This window comes from Neopsephotus bourkii, unplaced genomic scaffold (assembly GCF_033783945.1).
Source record: "Neopsephotus bourkii isolate Nb327-2 ecotype Australia unplaced genomic scaffold, CSIRO-AGI_Nbou_v1 NB_1462, whole genome shotgun sequence".
NCBI classification, from domain to species: domain Eukaryota; kingdom Metazoa; phylum Chordata; class Aves; order Psittaciformes; family Psittacidae; genus Neopsephotus; species Neopsephotus bourkii.
Genome location: NW_026901939.1, coordinates 445128 through 461161, shown reverse-complemented (window position 1 = coordinate 461161; position 16034 = coordinate 445128). Strand labels below are relative to the sequence as shown.

Sequence of the window (16034 nt, the reverse complement as noted above, 5' to 3'; positions counted from 1 at the left end):
CTCCTTGAGGGGAAGCTGCAGTGCAGTGTAACTGATCTCAGTGGTGGCCTCTCCTCTGTTTATAGAGCTCTATACCAGCTCAGGTCTCCTTGCAGCTATGTGCCAGTTGATCTGGGAGGGGGGAGGTCCTGACAACTTTTTGAGAACCTGCATGCCTGAGTTCTCTGCATTTCTTAATTTACCTGTGCCTTTAAATGAGATGTTGGACCACGATTTAGCATTCTTGAGCTAAAGTAAATCAGAGGAGGCTCTGCTAGAGTGAAAATCCAGCTGTTTGTCTAAAATCTGGAACGTTGATTTGTTGTGTTTCTCCTGTCTGAGAAAAGGATGTCGTACTCTTTCCCCTGTAGGTATCACAGGGAATAGTTGAGCCCAGTCTTGACAGTGGCATCTCCTAGAAAATGACTAATACCTGTAGGGCAGTACCTGTGCTGGGGAAACACACCAGTAACTATCCTGGCTCCATGTGAGTGGGTTCCAGTGTGTGCTTGATGCTTTCATACATGTGCATGCTTTCTTGACGGGTTTGGCTTCTTTTGCAAGAGTTCCTTGCCTAGACTGAAGGTGGACCAAGTGCAAGATCAACAGCTGGAAAAGTGACCAACCTGGAGAATACACACTGGGCTCTTTACTCTTCTGTGTTGCACATACTGGACAAACTGAAATGCTCCCTTGTTTCCGAGAACCCAATGTGGAATCTGCATGTTTAGTGCAATACAGTATCTTTATTCTTTGTCTTTAATATCCTCATACCATGTGGAAGTGTCTCCTAGAACACTGTGCTTCTGTCTCTGTGCAGGCAAGGCTGCATTCTCATTTGGTTTGAGCATGAAGGAAATTCCCTGTAAGTTTTGAAGCTAATGCTCACTTGTGTCCAGCATCCAGTTGCTCCTTATAGGAAAAACCCCTGACCTCTAATAAAACCTGACAGTCTGTGGTGAAGACTCTATCCTGATCTGGTGTTATGTCATACTATGCCTCATTGAACACGGAGCCAGGCTGATTACCTAAAGACAGTGCCCATAGTAATTCAATTGCAAAATTGCCTAAATGCTGGTACCTGCTTTCTTTTATATTCAGGTATTTTGTGGCCCTATGAAAGAGACTGGCTAGTGGCATTAGGGACTAGAAGGAGGCAGGGGAGTATGTTGATCAGAGTAGAATAAACTTACAGATCCAGTATTGAAGGCATCAAAGTTTGTTGTTAATTTGACAGCTTCAGAGATGCTGATTCCAGCCTGACAACTCTTCACGAGTGCAGTGTAGATGGCAGCTTTGGTATTAGCCAGCTGCATTGTATCTCATTTTCTGGCCAAGTTACCAAAGTTGCAATTCCTCCTTAGAGAAAAAGAGGAAGCCAAGCCCTGCAGATGCACGAGATAATAAATTGCCATGATTTTGCACTGAAATTAAGGAATGTATCAAACTTTGCTACGTGGTCCTTCCCCAGTAGTCATCTCACGTCAATAGGATGCTGTCGATGATGACTGTATGAGGCTACTCCCCTCTGGTTCTTTGGCTCCACACGTTTAATAAGGTTTATGGAACATACCTCAATTTGGTGGGGCATGAAATCAAAGCCATTTATGGGATCTTAGTCATTGTAGCTTCCTAAACTTGACCAGACATGCTGCTGAGGGTTAGCAGCTTGTACCCAAAGTGGTGTTCCCAGGGAAAGAGGGTGCTTTACGTTCTTTCAGCCCCAAAGGTGAAGGTACTGTAGTCCTTAGTGCACATTTACAGCAGCTGGAGTATTTTAGTCACTCCACTCTGCTTTCCTTTCCTTTGGCAGTGCTGTTGTATTGTGATGACATGGCGAGTCCCAGTGGTTATTATTCCCTCTCATTTTGTGTATGATCTTGTGAATTTATTTGTTCCTTTCCTCTGCTAGTCCTAGTGACAGCAGCACACATTAACTTATATTTCAGAGCAAATGATGTAAACCTTATTGTGTCTTTGTCCAGAACTATATTGATGAATAAATATCTGGTTTAATTGCACATTCAGTGGATTCAATAAAAAGCACAACAACTTGTGATGATCTAGGAGACGTCTGTGTCTTTGGTGCTTGTTGAACAGAGGTGTATATATGGAATGCTGATGTATGGTGTGAAGACAGCAAAGCTATTCTCAGGCTGCTGATAGCCAGAGGGATGCTCAATTTCTACCTAAGCATGGGTGGATTGACTATATATTCCCAGCCTGGACAGCTTAACCACAGGTAGTCTTAAAGGAATTGGCTGAGAAGACCTCTGGTCCAACCCATCCTAGAGTTTTCTGGGCCTTGCAGTGCTGAGGAAGCCCCAGAGATTCATGCATGTGTGTGCAGGGGTATCACACTTGAAGAAGGCCATGTTGAAAAAACAGGGCAAAATGCTGGGTGTGATATTCCACCTATTCCAACCTATTCTGAGATCTCCATCCAAAGTGTTTCCTGCAGGTGGCAGAAGAGAATGACTCCTGGCAGCATTTTTCCACCACATTTTCTCTACTACCTGGGCAAGAGTGGCTTTACGGTGAGAACTGTATTGCTTTAAACAGTAATGGCCAAATTCTTTATCCCCTTTTTTTCCCCTGTTACTGCTTTTTCCTGAACTTTCTAGAAGTGTAATTGTCTCTGAATTGGCTTTGTTAACCAAAGGCAAATGTATTTCAAAGTGTTGGGATGGGGTTTGGAGGGCAGTGTGGTGGAGAATAGCTTGGGATGGTGGGCAGGCATACAGATAGCTTGCACTCACAATGCTGTTAAGCTCAAAACACTCCATGAGGCTGCACTTTTTGGTGGTCTGGTTTGTTGGTGACATGTTGTTGGTGTTCGTGTCACTTTGAAGGCATTGTTGCTGCTACCCAGCAGGAGATGGCTCAGGTAGAAGCATGTGGCTGCCCCATCCCTGGCAGTGTTCAAGGCCAGGTTGGACACAGGGGCTTGGAGAGAGCTGCTCCAGTAGAAGGTGTCCCTGCCCGTGGCAGGGGTTGGGATTGGATGGGCTTTAAGGTCCCTTCCAACACAAACCAGTCTATGTTTCCATGCTGTTTGTGACATGGACCAGTCAAACAGAGTTGGGCATCATTCACATACAAAGCAGCACCATGTTTCAGGCAGCACTCTGCCAGAAGGCAGATGTAATTGGGTATAAATTTGGTGCAGGAAAAGAGTGCAGGATCAATGCAGGAAAAGAGAACAATCTTGTTATTTCTGTGTCCTTTGGATAGGTATATTTGAGGCCAGATCTGTGTAAAATTGTGTGCACTTAATGGCATCGTTAATGTATGGGAGGTGTTGCAGAAACCCCCACAGAATTATTCATGAACAGGAGAAAACTTGAATCTTCAGTGGTCCAAACCATCAAAAGGTGATTCAGTGACAGCCTGAAAGAACATTGATGGGGGTGAATATGAAGTCTAAAGTCTCTTTTAATCCAGTAATCTCATGTTTTAGGCACACTTAGTGTTCAGCTGTAAAATCTCCTCTATTTGCTATATTTTACCATTGTCTTGCATTCATATGACTGTGCATAAGAGGCTAGATGAAGAACCACCATTCCCATAGCTGGTCTTCAGCAGGACTTAAAGGACCTTCAGAGGCAAACCACACAAGCTGGCAAGTGCATGTTTTTAGTTTTTTACCTTCTCTTTAATGACGTAGCACAAAAAAAAAGCAAGTTGAAATAGATTTTTCTCCAAATATATATATTTATATAATATATAATCTTAGTTAACTCAAGTATATACATTGTATAATAAATAATGCTTATAAAAAGAGACATTTTCTGAATATAAAATAAAAAAAATCGACCTCTACAACTTTATACAAAACTTTGGATACAGCAAATTGATGGAAAAAAGGTCTTCCATTCAGTGCTAGAATACCTGGCTACAGTAAAATCATTACAAGGCAATAAATGTTCTATTTAATATTAAATACCTTTTCTTGATTAAAAAAAAACCAAACAACCAAACAAGGGATTTTCTTTAAAGTCAGGTACTTGGAGTCTTTCCAGACACAGGATTTCATATTGGAAGAGGGCTTATTTCGGAACTGGGGAGGTGCCTTAGAGCTCTCCTGGGATCTGTAAGTTTAGAAAGCTGATGCTTTTCCTGCTGGATGAATCCAGGAGCTCCTCATCATGCTCTCCAGAGGGTAGATTGAGAATTGTGCTCTCGTTCTCTCCAGCCACAGGTTTGAGTGCCAAGGCCATGGAGGGGTCTTCCACCCATTTTATTGCTCTGTGCAGTACTGCATACTGCTGTTCCCCGTGGATGAAGAAGAGAGTGGAGTAGAAGATGCAGCTTTAATGGTTGGGACATATCTCTATGTTAAATCACTGGTGCTTGAGAAATGGTGGTGGAACACGGTTATTGGTCCTCATCGGCTGCAGAGGAGCCCACCAGGACACAGATAATATGTATTTTTTAATTTCTAGGGTCAATATACCATGAAAACAAGCCCAAAATGAAGGGGCATGTGGTCAAGAGGGGGGGATAGGGCCTGGGGAGCAGGTGGAGGGACAAACGCTGATTCTTCTGCACTGAGATGGGTCATGGGATGTGTGTGGCCACTCTTGGGGCCCAGATCCCTGCTAGTGGTAACATAGCATCTGTGCTTGGTGAGGGCCCCTCATCAAGCTCCCAAACTGCTATGGGAAGGAAAGGTCCTGCCTGGGGTTGTGCTGTTCAGTAAATGTCTACTTTTCCATCTGCCTTTACCTCTCTTTGCTGGATGAAATGGTTTGAACAGGTTTGCCTGGTGGGGGAAGGCTGAGGAAAAGGCTTGGACAGCACTTTCTTCTTGCCATAGCTTCTGTCTCCCCATCATTACTGATGTTCAGAGCTGGTGTAGCAGCTCCCCCTGTGCCTGGGGAGATGCTCTGAGCTTGCTCTGGGGTATAAAGTCATATTAGGGAATGCTTAGTAAATGGGTGCATCATCTGGCTGGAACTGCCTGGGTCCTTCACAGTCTCCCTTGGGCAGCTGCATGGCGAGGAGGCTGCTGGAGTAGTGATGTGCACTCTGCTCTTACCCTGCCCACGTGCCAGAGGATCAGCTCTGGGCTCTGCTTTCCTGCTGTCCTCCTCGGGGGGATTATAGGAAATGATCTGGGGCTGTGGGAGTTAGTAAGCGCAAATGGGAGGTGGAAGGAGAGGCTGGCTGTAAGGCTCAGACAGGTTTGCTTCTCCAACCTCATCTCCTTGGAGCAGGAAGGAAGGAAGGAACCTGCCTACTGTGGGGAATTCGTTCCTTTCCTCCTCCTTACCACATCTGCTGAGACCAGGATGGCCATGCCAGCAGGCAGGGGAGCCTTGAGTTGTTCAACTGTCACTGTGAAACTCATTTCCACCTGAATTCCTTGTATTAGCATCTATGTGGGCCTGACCTCCGGAGGAGGACAGAGCTGGAAGCTCTGCATGCTGTGTCAGCAGCACACTGGCTGGTGTGGCTGTGCCTCCCTTCAGCTTTTGCTGTCCCTGCTTCTCCCCGGTTAGTCCATCATGCCAAACAGCACACGAGAAGGCAGCGGATCAGTGATGGAGCTCGTCTGCAGCACCAGGTCTTACTTTGGGCTGCCTTGTGTGGGTGAGATGCTGAGAGCCCCCTCTGCAGCACTGGTGCTGGCGGGGTAAGGGTGCCTGCCCTGGCCCAGGGCATTAGGGTTTATTAATGCCATCCTCTGAAGTGTGAGGCCAGCACATGGGGGCTGATCACAGGGTTGCCGGACCCCATGGCCTTGCTCTGGAGCAACCTCCCATCAGCTGGAGACCTACCTATGTTTACTTGCAGGTGTGGACATCATAGACACGTATGCACTCCTGGCAGCTCACGTAGCAGCACCAGTGGAAGATGCAGTGACACTTCTCCTTCCGTTTCTCAGTCCTGGTGTTGTGGCCACGACCGCAGCACAGCAGGTCACAGCCGTCGATCCCATGGGAGGTGACGTTGCATGTTCTGTCCCTTGTCCCAAAGGAGCCCGTCTCTGGGTTGGGCTCACAGAAATTGGGGGAGTTCTCATAGTAGACCAGATCCCGCTCCGTCGGCGGCTTGAAAAGAGCGTACTTGGCCCTCAGAGTTTCTACCCAGCCCCGAGACTCGCGGTGCTTTTCCACCACCATCTCGGAGGCACTGTCGTATTTGTCCTTCAGGTAGTCCCCAATAGCCCGGAAATCAGGCTGGGCCCACCAGCACGTCTTGACCTCGCAGCTTCCCGAGAGACCGTGGCACTTGCACTTGAGGTGCATGTGGTCCAGGATGGTCTGTCCAGGGGAGAGACAACAAACTGGTCAGCAGTGGATTGGGATGCCCAGGGCGTGATCACCTGCCTTTGCTACCGGGGTTTAAACATCTGATGTGAGCTTGGTCTGGAGAGCATGGGCTGGTTGTGAATGTGGGGAGATCTGGGGGGTGGCAGAAACATCCCACTGAAAAAGCACATCTGATTTGGGCAGCTGCTCTGATCCCCTCTGTCTGACCCAATCTAACCCCAAGGTCCAATCATAGAATCCCAGCCTGGTTTGTGTTGAAGGGACCTTAAAGCTCACCCAGTTCCAACCCCTGCCATGGGCAGGGACCCCTTCCACTGGAGCAGCTTGCTCCAAGCCCCTGTGTCCAACCTGGCCTTGAGCACTGCCAGGGATGGGGCAGCCACAGCTTCCCTGGGCACCCTGTGCCAGTGCCTCAGCACCCTCATTTTAGCTCTTCTTAACCCCCGGCTGCCTCTTTGGGGAGAGTGGAAGTGCTGTGCCCTGGAAAATAACCCTGGAGAGCTGTGGTCCCATGACACCAAGGGGAGTCACACATGGGGCATGATGCGAGCTCTGGACCCGCTGAGCACTCACCGTCCTGCCGGCCTCGTTGTTGTGCCTGTTCATGGCTGAGCGTGCGTCCGGCCGGTTCTCTCTGGCATCAGCGAATTCCCGGGACACCAGCACGCCGAAGTCAGCATCCTCGCTGCATCCCCCCCATTTCCAGCCCTCTCCTGGAGGTCCTTTGTGATGGGAGTCACAGCCGCAGATGGTGGACGTGCCCTCAGCACAGGAGCGGGTCACAGCGAAGGCCACCCCTGCCGATGCGATGGCGTGGACAAAGGCAGACTCCCGGGTAGCTGGGAATAAATAGAGTCCATGGGATTATCGGTCAACGTCACACTTGGGTTTTCCTTCCTAACCTCCTTCAGCATCATAGAACCACAGAACTCTAGATTGGTTTGGGTTGGAAGGGGCCATAAAGCTCCTCCAGCTCCAACCCCTGCCACAGGCAGGGACCCCTTCCACTGGAGCAGCTTGCTCCAAGCCCCTGTGTCCAACCTGGCCTTGAGCACTGCCAGGGATGGGGCAGCCACAGCTTCTCTGGGCACCCTGTGCCAAGGCCTTACCCAAATCTCATCTAAATTTCATTAAAAAGTAAAAATCTATTTTATTACTCTTTAAATGACGTGGGTCAAGTGCTGCTGGAGACACCTGAAGCACACAGGCAGCAGCAGGCAGAAGTGTGACTCCTGAGTCTGCAGCAGTGACCTGGCTCTTCAGCTACAGAGCTCTGCTTGGGTGTTCTTAAAGGCTCTTGGGGTGTTCTTGGAATCATAGAACCATAGAATAGTTAGGGCTGGGAAGGACCTTAAGATCATCAAGATCCAACCCCCTGCCATGGGCAGGGACACCTCACATTCTCCTCAGTTTGAAATCAACCAGAGCTCGACCGTTGACTTCACGAAGGCTGCACTAAAGACAGACACTCCAAGCACAGCCAAAGTAGTGTCTCAGTCTCAGCTTTCTCCTTGAGGACATGTTTTGGTTGACATCTCTCAGCTTTGCCACAGGCTGCATAAGTGCAGCACCCTTGTGGATGATGCTTGAGTGCTTTGACCCTATGTGCCACCTTATGAAGACGGAGACCTGAGGCCTCTACATCCAGAGTAGATGTTAGAGTCAATCCAAGCTCATCCCCGATGTGCAGGAGCCCAGGAGGGTGCTGAAGGCAGGTGTCTGGGCACCATTGTTGGTGGATGATGCCCCTGGCTGCAGGAGTTGTTTCCAGCTGCCTCATGGGTGTAGCTGGACCAAATGATCAAGATGGTCCCCAGTGGATGCAGGATGAAGTCAGGGGTTTCTGCTGGCTCAGATGACCTTGGAGCCCATCCCCTGCTTCCACAGCAGGAGCCAGGAACCATCTCTCAGCTGCCCCATGCATCCCTCACTGCTCCTGCCATCTGCCCTGGGGAGGTCTTTGCTGCACCAGGTCTTGCTCCTGGCCTGCAGGCTTCTCTGCAGAGGCGGGGTAGAGCTTCCAACAGTCGGGCAGCTCAGACTGGGCTGATGTCAGCCTGTGCAGGTGGTTGGAAGGGGCAGCTCGTGGCTATGTGCCTGCTGTGGAAATGCACATCTCTGCTGCAGCGCAGAGAGGTCAGATCCAGGTGCCAAACGTGCTCCTAAACCAGGGCTGCTCAATCCCATGGGACCATGCTGTGGGTTTCGCTTTCTTTAATTCACTCTTCCCTTCCTTGCCCTTCCCACCTCTGATAACACCAGCAGAGATCCAGCCTCTACCTGCTGCAGTTTTCCTTGCATACCTTTCACCAGCTGCTTATACTGGGACCACTGGGGCCAATGGGTTGAAGATCCCTGCTTCAAGTGGAGTGGTTCAGCCTGACAAAGGCTATTTGGGTGGCCTGTGATCTACAGCAGATCAGATTAGAGGAGCTAGCGAGCCCTTCTGGCCTCAGACCAGGACAGCTCCGGGGCAGAGGGGGAGAACACGAGCCGCCCTCCGTGCTGATGTGCCTTTGCTTCCCACCCCGGGGAGGGGGATGAGAAAGGGATGGCAATGGGATGGAGAGGCACCGCGTGTCAGTGCGTCCGCATGGATGCTGGGCTGGGGGCCGGGCTGGGGCTGGTGCTGCCATGGCCAGGCAGCGGTGGGATGCAAACCACCCCGTGTGCCCCACGCGTGGTGCAGGGCAGGGAGGAAGAGCTGCGAACACGAGCGCTTGGCCTTGAAATCCAACCCCGGGTCCGAGCGAGGAGCTGGGGAGAATTTCCCAGCGATGAAATGCGGGCAGAGCGTTCCCAGAACCAGGGGAGGGGCTGGCCAGAGAGGATTAGAGCCGCCTTGACAGTGCACGACTGCGACTGTCTCCCAGCCAGGCCCGTTACCTGCTGGGACACTCAATTTGCCATTGTTCCCGCGGTGTCACACTGTATTACCAGCATAATGCAGAATGTTTCCGCCGGGCCAGCGTACCCACGGCACAGAGCACTGGCATTCCCCAGGAGCACCTCGTAGCAACGGGGCAATGTTCCCCCTGTCCTGCCGTCACCCTCCAATCCCGCCGGCCCGGCTGGGAAATCCCTATTGATGGCGCTCCCCAGCCCCCCGCCACCGGATCAGAATGGCTAAAGGGCGTGTGAATGCTGCAGTGATTTGAAACGACCGCAGCGCTGGGATGGTATCGCTCGCCCGGCCTCACAGTAGGGGAGGAAGCTTAGCTCTTTCTCATCGGTATAAGCTTATTTTTCTCTCTCCCTCTTCTCCTTTTCCCTCCCCCTTTTCCCTTTAAGCTGCTGAGTTTATATCAAGACGGCCCCTGATCCCACACACCCCTTGTTTAGATGCAAATGACTGCAAGTGTCATGGCTGAGAAAAGCCATGGGTTATCTCAGCGCGGGGCTGGCTTTTCACAGCTCGTGGCAGGGGCTTAGATGAGCACACAAGGACCCCCAAAGGCAGCCCAGGCCCAGCTGCCCTCTCTGCACCTGGCTCCTCGCACCGCGAGGCACTGCCCTGCCCGGTGCCATTGGCAAGAGGATTGAGCCCGACCATGGCTGAGGAGGAGAGGACCCTTCTGGAGCACCGGTGGCACCTTCCTGGACAAGGAGAGCGCACAAAGGGCAGCGGCGGTGCGAGGAGGCAGGGGAAGAGCCATTCCCCCATTGCGGGCGGTGATGCAGGAGCTTGCTCCTGCCAACCTCCCTCCTGCATCCCGTCCTGCCTGCGGCTCAGAGACCTCTCCTCCATCCCCGGAGTTGCTCTCCAGATGCCTCTGGGGCCTTCCTGCCTCCTGCCCTCACAACCAGCCCATCCCAGGCACGATGCTTGAACCAACATCATGGCCTTTCTCACCTCCTCACTGCTCGCCCTCCCGGAGCAGCAGGAAGTCACCCGGCTTTGGGGCAGGGCTTGGCTGCAGGAGCCCTTGTCTTTTAATAAGAGCTGACCTTATTTTAAGCAGAAAAGGGAGGGAGAAGAGAGGGGAGGGAAAAGCAGGTTTTTCTTCCCTCCTTGTCCCAGACTGCACACCTGCAGTATAAATCATCTTGGGGAATTTGCTTGTAAAAACACGATCTTACCCCACGTCCTGGGGTTGGGTTGGGTTTAGGGGTTGGGTTTTTTTTAATTAGAGCCCAGGTTAGAAAAAACAACGTCCAAAAACAGAAGAAGAAGAAGAAAACTTGCAGGCAAATGATCAGCGTGGCCCTGGGGAACCAACCGGCTGCAGAGGGGGAATGGTGAAGCTGGAGCGAAGCGATGGAGACTGTGGGTTGACCTGGTGGCCGGAGCCTGCTGGGCCATTTCAGGGAGGGATGTGCTATGCTCCCACACTGACACCAGCACTCAAAGCCTGGACGATGAGCCCAGAAGGAGCAACCAAGAATGGCTTGAGCATGTGGGCTACAGAGGGTCCATGCAGCCCAACCACTGCAAGCTTTCCCCACTGCCTTGCTCCTCAGACTAAGCTCTCCGTGAATGGAGCCAACCCTGATTAACATTTTTGCAGCTCCTTTAAACTGAAATTATCCTCAATTTCTTTTTTAGGCTGTATTAGAAGTGATTTTCTATGCTATTGTAATGAGAAAGGCACCTTTGAAGTTTTTTCCATAATAGCTTCAATCTACTTAAGGGAGTAGTAGATGAGATTAACCTAAATATTGCTCTTTGATACTTAGAGGTGATTTCATCCAGGTAGTTATCATAGCTTAAATGATGGCTATTTTGGGCTTAGTATTTAATGCCTGTTGGCCTAATGCACAGCCCAAGCTGCAGTAGTGATTGTTGTCTGGTTTGAACCTTGGTTTGTGGGGTGACACCCCTCTGTGGTCCTGGAAGTCAACAGGAATGGAGCACAGCAATAGCAGTCACAGATGCTCAGGGCCAGATATGAAACCCAGCTGGCAACAGCTGCAGATCTCAGTTCAGTTTATGGGCTCAAAACTCTTGGTTTCTCTTGGTGCTGCATCTAAGGAAAATGGGACAAGAGCCTGGGAGAAGGTGATGCTGTGAAGACAACAGATGTGTTCAGCAACACTATCCACAGTGCCGCTGGCAGTGATGAGCAGGGTTGGTTCCCAGATTCATCACTGCTAATGAGATCTATCAGGGCAGGACAAAAGCCTTTTTATTGCCAACGTTGTCTCTTCCTTCGGCTGAGAAAGCAGTGGCTGGAAAGGTTGTGTTTGTATAGAGCCATAGGATCCCAGCGTGGTTTGTCTTGGAAGGGACCTTAAAGCTCCTCCAGCTCCAACCCCTGCCACGGGCAGGGACCCCTTCCACTGGAGCAGCTTGCTCCAAGCCCCTGTGTCCAACCTGGCCTTGAACACTGCCAGGGATGGGGCAGCCACAGCTTCTCTGGGCACCCTGTGCCAGCGCCTCAGCACCCTCACAGGGAAGAGCTTCTGCCTAAGAGCTCAGCTCAGTCTCCCCTCGGGCAGGTTCAAGCCATTCCCCTTGGCCTGTCCCTGTGGTTCAAGAGTGGGACTACTGACATTGCCAACATCATCGCTACATGGATGAAATGAGCCCCATCCCTTCTCCTCCTGCTGATTTTCAAGGGAGCAGTGAGAAGACATCAGCACGGTTGAAGATGCCAATAATAACCCCAACCAAGCGGGTTGGACTTTGATGTACCGTTATCTGCAGATGATGCTGTGTATTTTTAACTGTTCTCCTTACAGGTTGGTGAGACACCAGGATAACCACACATTGCAAGCTCAGAGCCTGGCCGTGCTCTCTAGGAGGTATCGATGCATCAGGGTTTGATTGGGGAGAGCTGATAACGAATGTGCTCAATAGTTCTTCCCCATCTGTCAGAGGAGTTTCAGAGCTAGGGGTGATATTTGACTGTGTCAGCTGGGGGGCGTTGGGGCATGTCCACACAGGAGGTTCTGCTCGAGTCCCTGCAGAATCCTTGCATATTCTCCATGAATTCAAAGTTCACTTTGCTTATTAGGAGGAGGATGGGTCAGACCCGATTTTCAAGCACTTTCCTGCTGACAGCAATGGTGGTGGGAGATTTTCAGCGCCTGAATGCTCTAACAGCTCTTTTCCAATGTGTTTCAAGTGTTTTTTTTATGACAGTTTTTAAGAACATTCAAACTTTCTGCTCTTGTAAGAGCTGAAGTTCAGGCCGTGCTTTTATCAGGCACCAAGCTATAGCGTGGCAAGCCTCGATGACAAGTTACTTGACAGGAGATACAGCAGCTACCCCAAAATACATCCTGGCAAACCAGGAGGGGATTGAACCTCATGGTTCCTCTTGGCGAGGGATCACACTTCAACCCAGGCGAGTTCCTTCCGCTGACACAAGCTGCCGCTCTTCCGGGAGGCTGTGCCAAGGCTGGCAAAAGATGGCATCAAGTGTTTCTGGGTGGAATACTGGAGCTTTGTAGGGAAGAGTGTGAGACCTCACCTGGAGCACTGTGTGCAGTGCTGGTGTCCTCAACATGAACAGGACATGGAGCTGTTGGAACAAGTCCAGAGGAGGCCACAAGGATGCTCAGGGGCTGGAGCACCTCCTGTATGGAGCCAGGCTGAGAAAGTTGGGGCTGTTCAGCCTGGAGAAGAGAAGCTGCGTGGAGACCTCAGAGCAGCTTCCAGTATCTGAAGGGGGCCTATAGGGATGCTGGGGATGGACTCTTCATTAGGGACTGTAGTGATAGGACAAGGGGTGATGGGTTCAAACTGAAGCAGGGGAAGTTTAGATTGGATCTAAGGAGGGAATTCTTTCCTGTGAGGGTGCTGAGGCACTGGAATGGGTGCCCAGGGAGGTTGTGAATGCTCCATCCCTGGCAGTGTTCAAGGCCAGGTTGGATGAGGCCTTGGGTGCCATGGTTTAGTGTGAGGTGTCCCTGCCCATGGCAGGGGGGTTGGAACTGAATGATGCTAAGGTCCTTTCCAACCCAAACCAGTCTCGGATTCTATGATACCAGTGAAGCTTTGGGAATGGTTTTGGTTACATACACGAAGCTGTGGAGCCAAGACATGTCTGAACTCAGCGTGGAGTCAACAAAATCCATGGGGTGAGTTGGAGAGAAGGGGAGGTTTTTATCCACCATTTGGTTCAGTTTCATGGGAATGCTTTTTGACCTAAGGTCTTGGATTGCTAACTGGACATGGGATCTGTCACCAAAGTCCTCCAGCACCTTCCTATGAGGCTGGATTTGGCTGCAGGGCAGAGGTGCAGGTCCCCATCTGTCTTGAGGACCAGCTTCTCAGGTTTCCCAGTGTAATGCCCAGGTTGTGACCTCATTGGGAATCCGGACTTCATGGTGCCTTATCAATGAGCTTCCAATGTGCCAGATCCACACCAGTGGGTCTAGAAAGGTGGTCTTTCAGGAGGAAGTGATGAAAGGGAGCAAGTGTAAGTGTTTGGAGACAGGAGAGGGAAAATACATTTCCTCTCCCTCTTCTTGCTCCCAGCCCTGACCATTTTGGTTGAAATCCCAACTAAGCCCTATCAGAACCTTGGTTTTCCACCATGGTTTCTCACTGGCCTCCTGGGGTAGACAATGCTTCAAAGGGCATGCCTTGACCCCAAGCAGCTTGACCCCAACCCTCTTCCTTGGCTCTTTCCCTGTTGTTTGGAAGTGCTGCATGCCCTGGGCAGGGAGGATGGAGCCCATGATCCTGAAACCTACGTGCATGTTTGAGGCAAGGCCTTCCCCTTCCTGTACTTTGTCTGCTGAGAGCTCCTGGGAGGGGAATGGGCCCTTCCCTTGTGACTTCTTTTGATGGAACATTCCAAAAGAAAACTGGGGAAAAGAAACTGGAGAACTGAAAGCTGGGATGGCTCTTCCCAGAATGTGCTCCCAGTAGGTGCTGGGATCCTTGGTGCATCCAAAGCCAAAGGGAGATGTGACTCTCTAACCTCCCCCCCCCCACACCAAACCTATTTGCCCGCAGCCCCCCGGCTCTGCTGGTTACCTTTGTCCAGGACTGGCCCGAAGATGGCCAGGCTGTCATCGATGGTGGTGCAGTTCCAGCGCCGGCCCCGGAACTGGTGCTGGCATTCCTGGATGCCCAACTTCACCCCCTCGGCCACACTGGGCATGATCTCGATGTAGTTGCGGCAGAAGCGGAGCTGCTTGGGGACGAGGCCGGGGATGGAGCCGCAGAGGATGGGCTGGGACCCCAGCGAGCTGTACTGCTGACCTAGTGCGAGGGACCTGCAGGGACAGAGGACAGCGTAGGGTTGGGAAACCAACTGGTACCGCTCTGCTGCCCACAGCTTTACCCACAGAAGGGGACAGACGCGTTTTCCCAGCATCAACTCGTAACCCAGGCGCTCACACTCAAGGGCAGGACCACAAAAGCCCTGCTGGGCTGGGAGGCTCCCGTTCATCACTGGGTGTACAGATGGATGTGCACATAAAGGAGGGGTTTGTGTGTGTGTGAGCGCAGTGCACAGCACGAGGAGCTTGAGTGCCTGTGGCAAACGCAGGGGAATCTGTTTCTCTGCTTAATCCCTTAAATCCCCCAGGAGTCCCGACACTGTCAGGCCAGTGGCTCCTTTTCTTCCCATCTGATAGTGCTAGACATAGAAAAGCTGTGGATCCAGCAGTTTCAAGTTGACTCTGTGTGATTCCCCTTGGTCTGGGATGAAATAAATGCAGATCCTCTTACTGCAATTTCTGGTGGGCACATCCTTGCATCCTTGAAGAGGTTGGAATTATCTCCTCATTGCCTTAGCAGGGGAGACACTGTGCCCACCTTCTCAATTTCATCCTTCCTACAGAGATGGCCAGCGAATCCATCTTCTCTTTGGGCCACTGGTTGGGGAGACACATGGTATCCAGAGAAATTAGACCTAGTAGTATTTGAAAGTGGCAGAGTTTGGCCGGATTAGATATATGGAAAGGAGGTACATGGATAGATACGTGTCCAAGGTACATGAAAAAGAGTTTTTAGGGTGAACTAAATAAGGGTTTCCTGCCAGTGAGAGCAAAAGCTGCTGGGACATTTCTTCTTTCCCCTCTGCCTACGGGACATGTAGGTTTGGAAGTACCAGACTTCCTTTGGCTCTGAGTCTTGGGCAATGTGGTCTAGTGCGAGGTGTCCCTGCCCATGGCAGGGGTTGGAACTGGTTGATCTTAAGGTCCTTTCCAACCCAAACCATTCTGTGATTCTTTTACTCTTTGTGAGTGCTGGGGAGCCTCAACGCTGTCATCTTTTCCCTTTGTCTCAGCATCAACTCAGTACAGCTCCTCTTGCCAACACCTCAAGAGCCACGACCAGCAGCGGTGCTTGAGGGCTCCAAGGACCTGGTAGAAATGAGACCCTTAAAACACAGCATTTCCCCCCCCTGCATCTCAGGTCACTGCTTCACCGTGTTGCAAGGCAAACATCCTGCCTGCCTGGGCCCTCTAATGCCTTGTCAATGCCCCGTATCGATCCCTGCAACTCTCATAGCGCACAACCCAGGATCAGCAGGACACAACCAGGTCCCAGCTGAGCTCTCGTTTGCCACCCGTTGTCCTGGAGGAAAACTTCCTCTTCCCGGAGGTTTCTCTTTGTGCTGTTTTTAGACATTTGGCATTTTCCAGTTCTGGGCCATGTTCTGCTTTAAAGGGACGATTGTAGAGGCTGGGACCCCCCCGTTTGCAGTGCTGGGAGGCCATAGGGTGATGCATTGAAACACACATTGGGGTCCAGGAGTTTTCCTGCTGGCTCCTTCTCTCCATTTAGTGCTGTATAAGCCCTTCCCAGCTCTCACCAGTTTTGCCCTTTTCCCCTTCCTAGCAGAGGCCTCCTCACCTTGTGTTACAGGTAAC

The 16034-nt window shown here is 51.1% G+C and overlaps 2 protein-coding genes across 4 annotated transcripts in view; one reads left to right on the top strand and one right to left on the bottom strand.

Annotated features, from left to right (window-relative positions):
* Positions 1-2041, top strand: part of NSF (N-ethylmaleimide sensitive factor, vesicle fusing ATPase) — a 62399-nt gene extending 60358 nt beyond the window's left edge. Inside the window, exon 21 of one of the 2 annotated variants that reach the window (XM_061368903.1) lies at positions 544-2041. In XM_061368903.1, the coding sequence (XP_061224887.1) occupies positions 544-562 (19 nt within the window). In that variant the 3' untranslated portion in view covers positions 563-2041. Of the gene's footprint in view, positions 1-350 lie in introns of both variants that reach the window. The other variant, XM_061368904.1, reaches the window with a different exon arrangement.
* A 3165-nt stretch (positions 2042-5206) lies between these two features.
* Positions 5207-16034, bottom strand: part of WNT3 (Wnt family member 3) — a 30241-nt gene continuing 19413 nt past the window's right edge. The window contains exons 2-4 of one of the 2 annotated variants that reach the window (XM_061368902.1): positions 14188-14429; positions 6831-7096; positions 5207-6248 (exon numbers count right to left, since the gene is read on the bottom strand). In XM_061368902.1, the coding sequence (XP_061224886.1) occupies positions 5769-6248; positions 6831-7096; positions 14188-14429 (988 nt within the window). In that variant the 3' untranslated portion in view covers positions 5207-5768. Of the gene's footprint in view, positions 6249-6830; positions 7097-14187; positions 14613-16034 lie in introns of those variants that run through there. The other variant, XM_061368901.1, reaches the window with a different exon arrangement.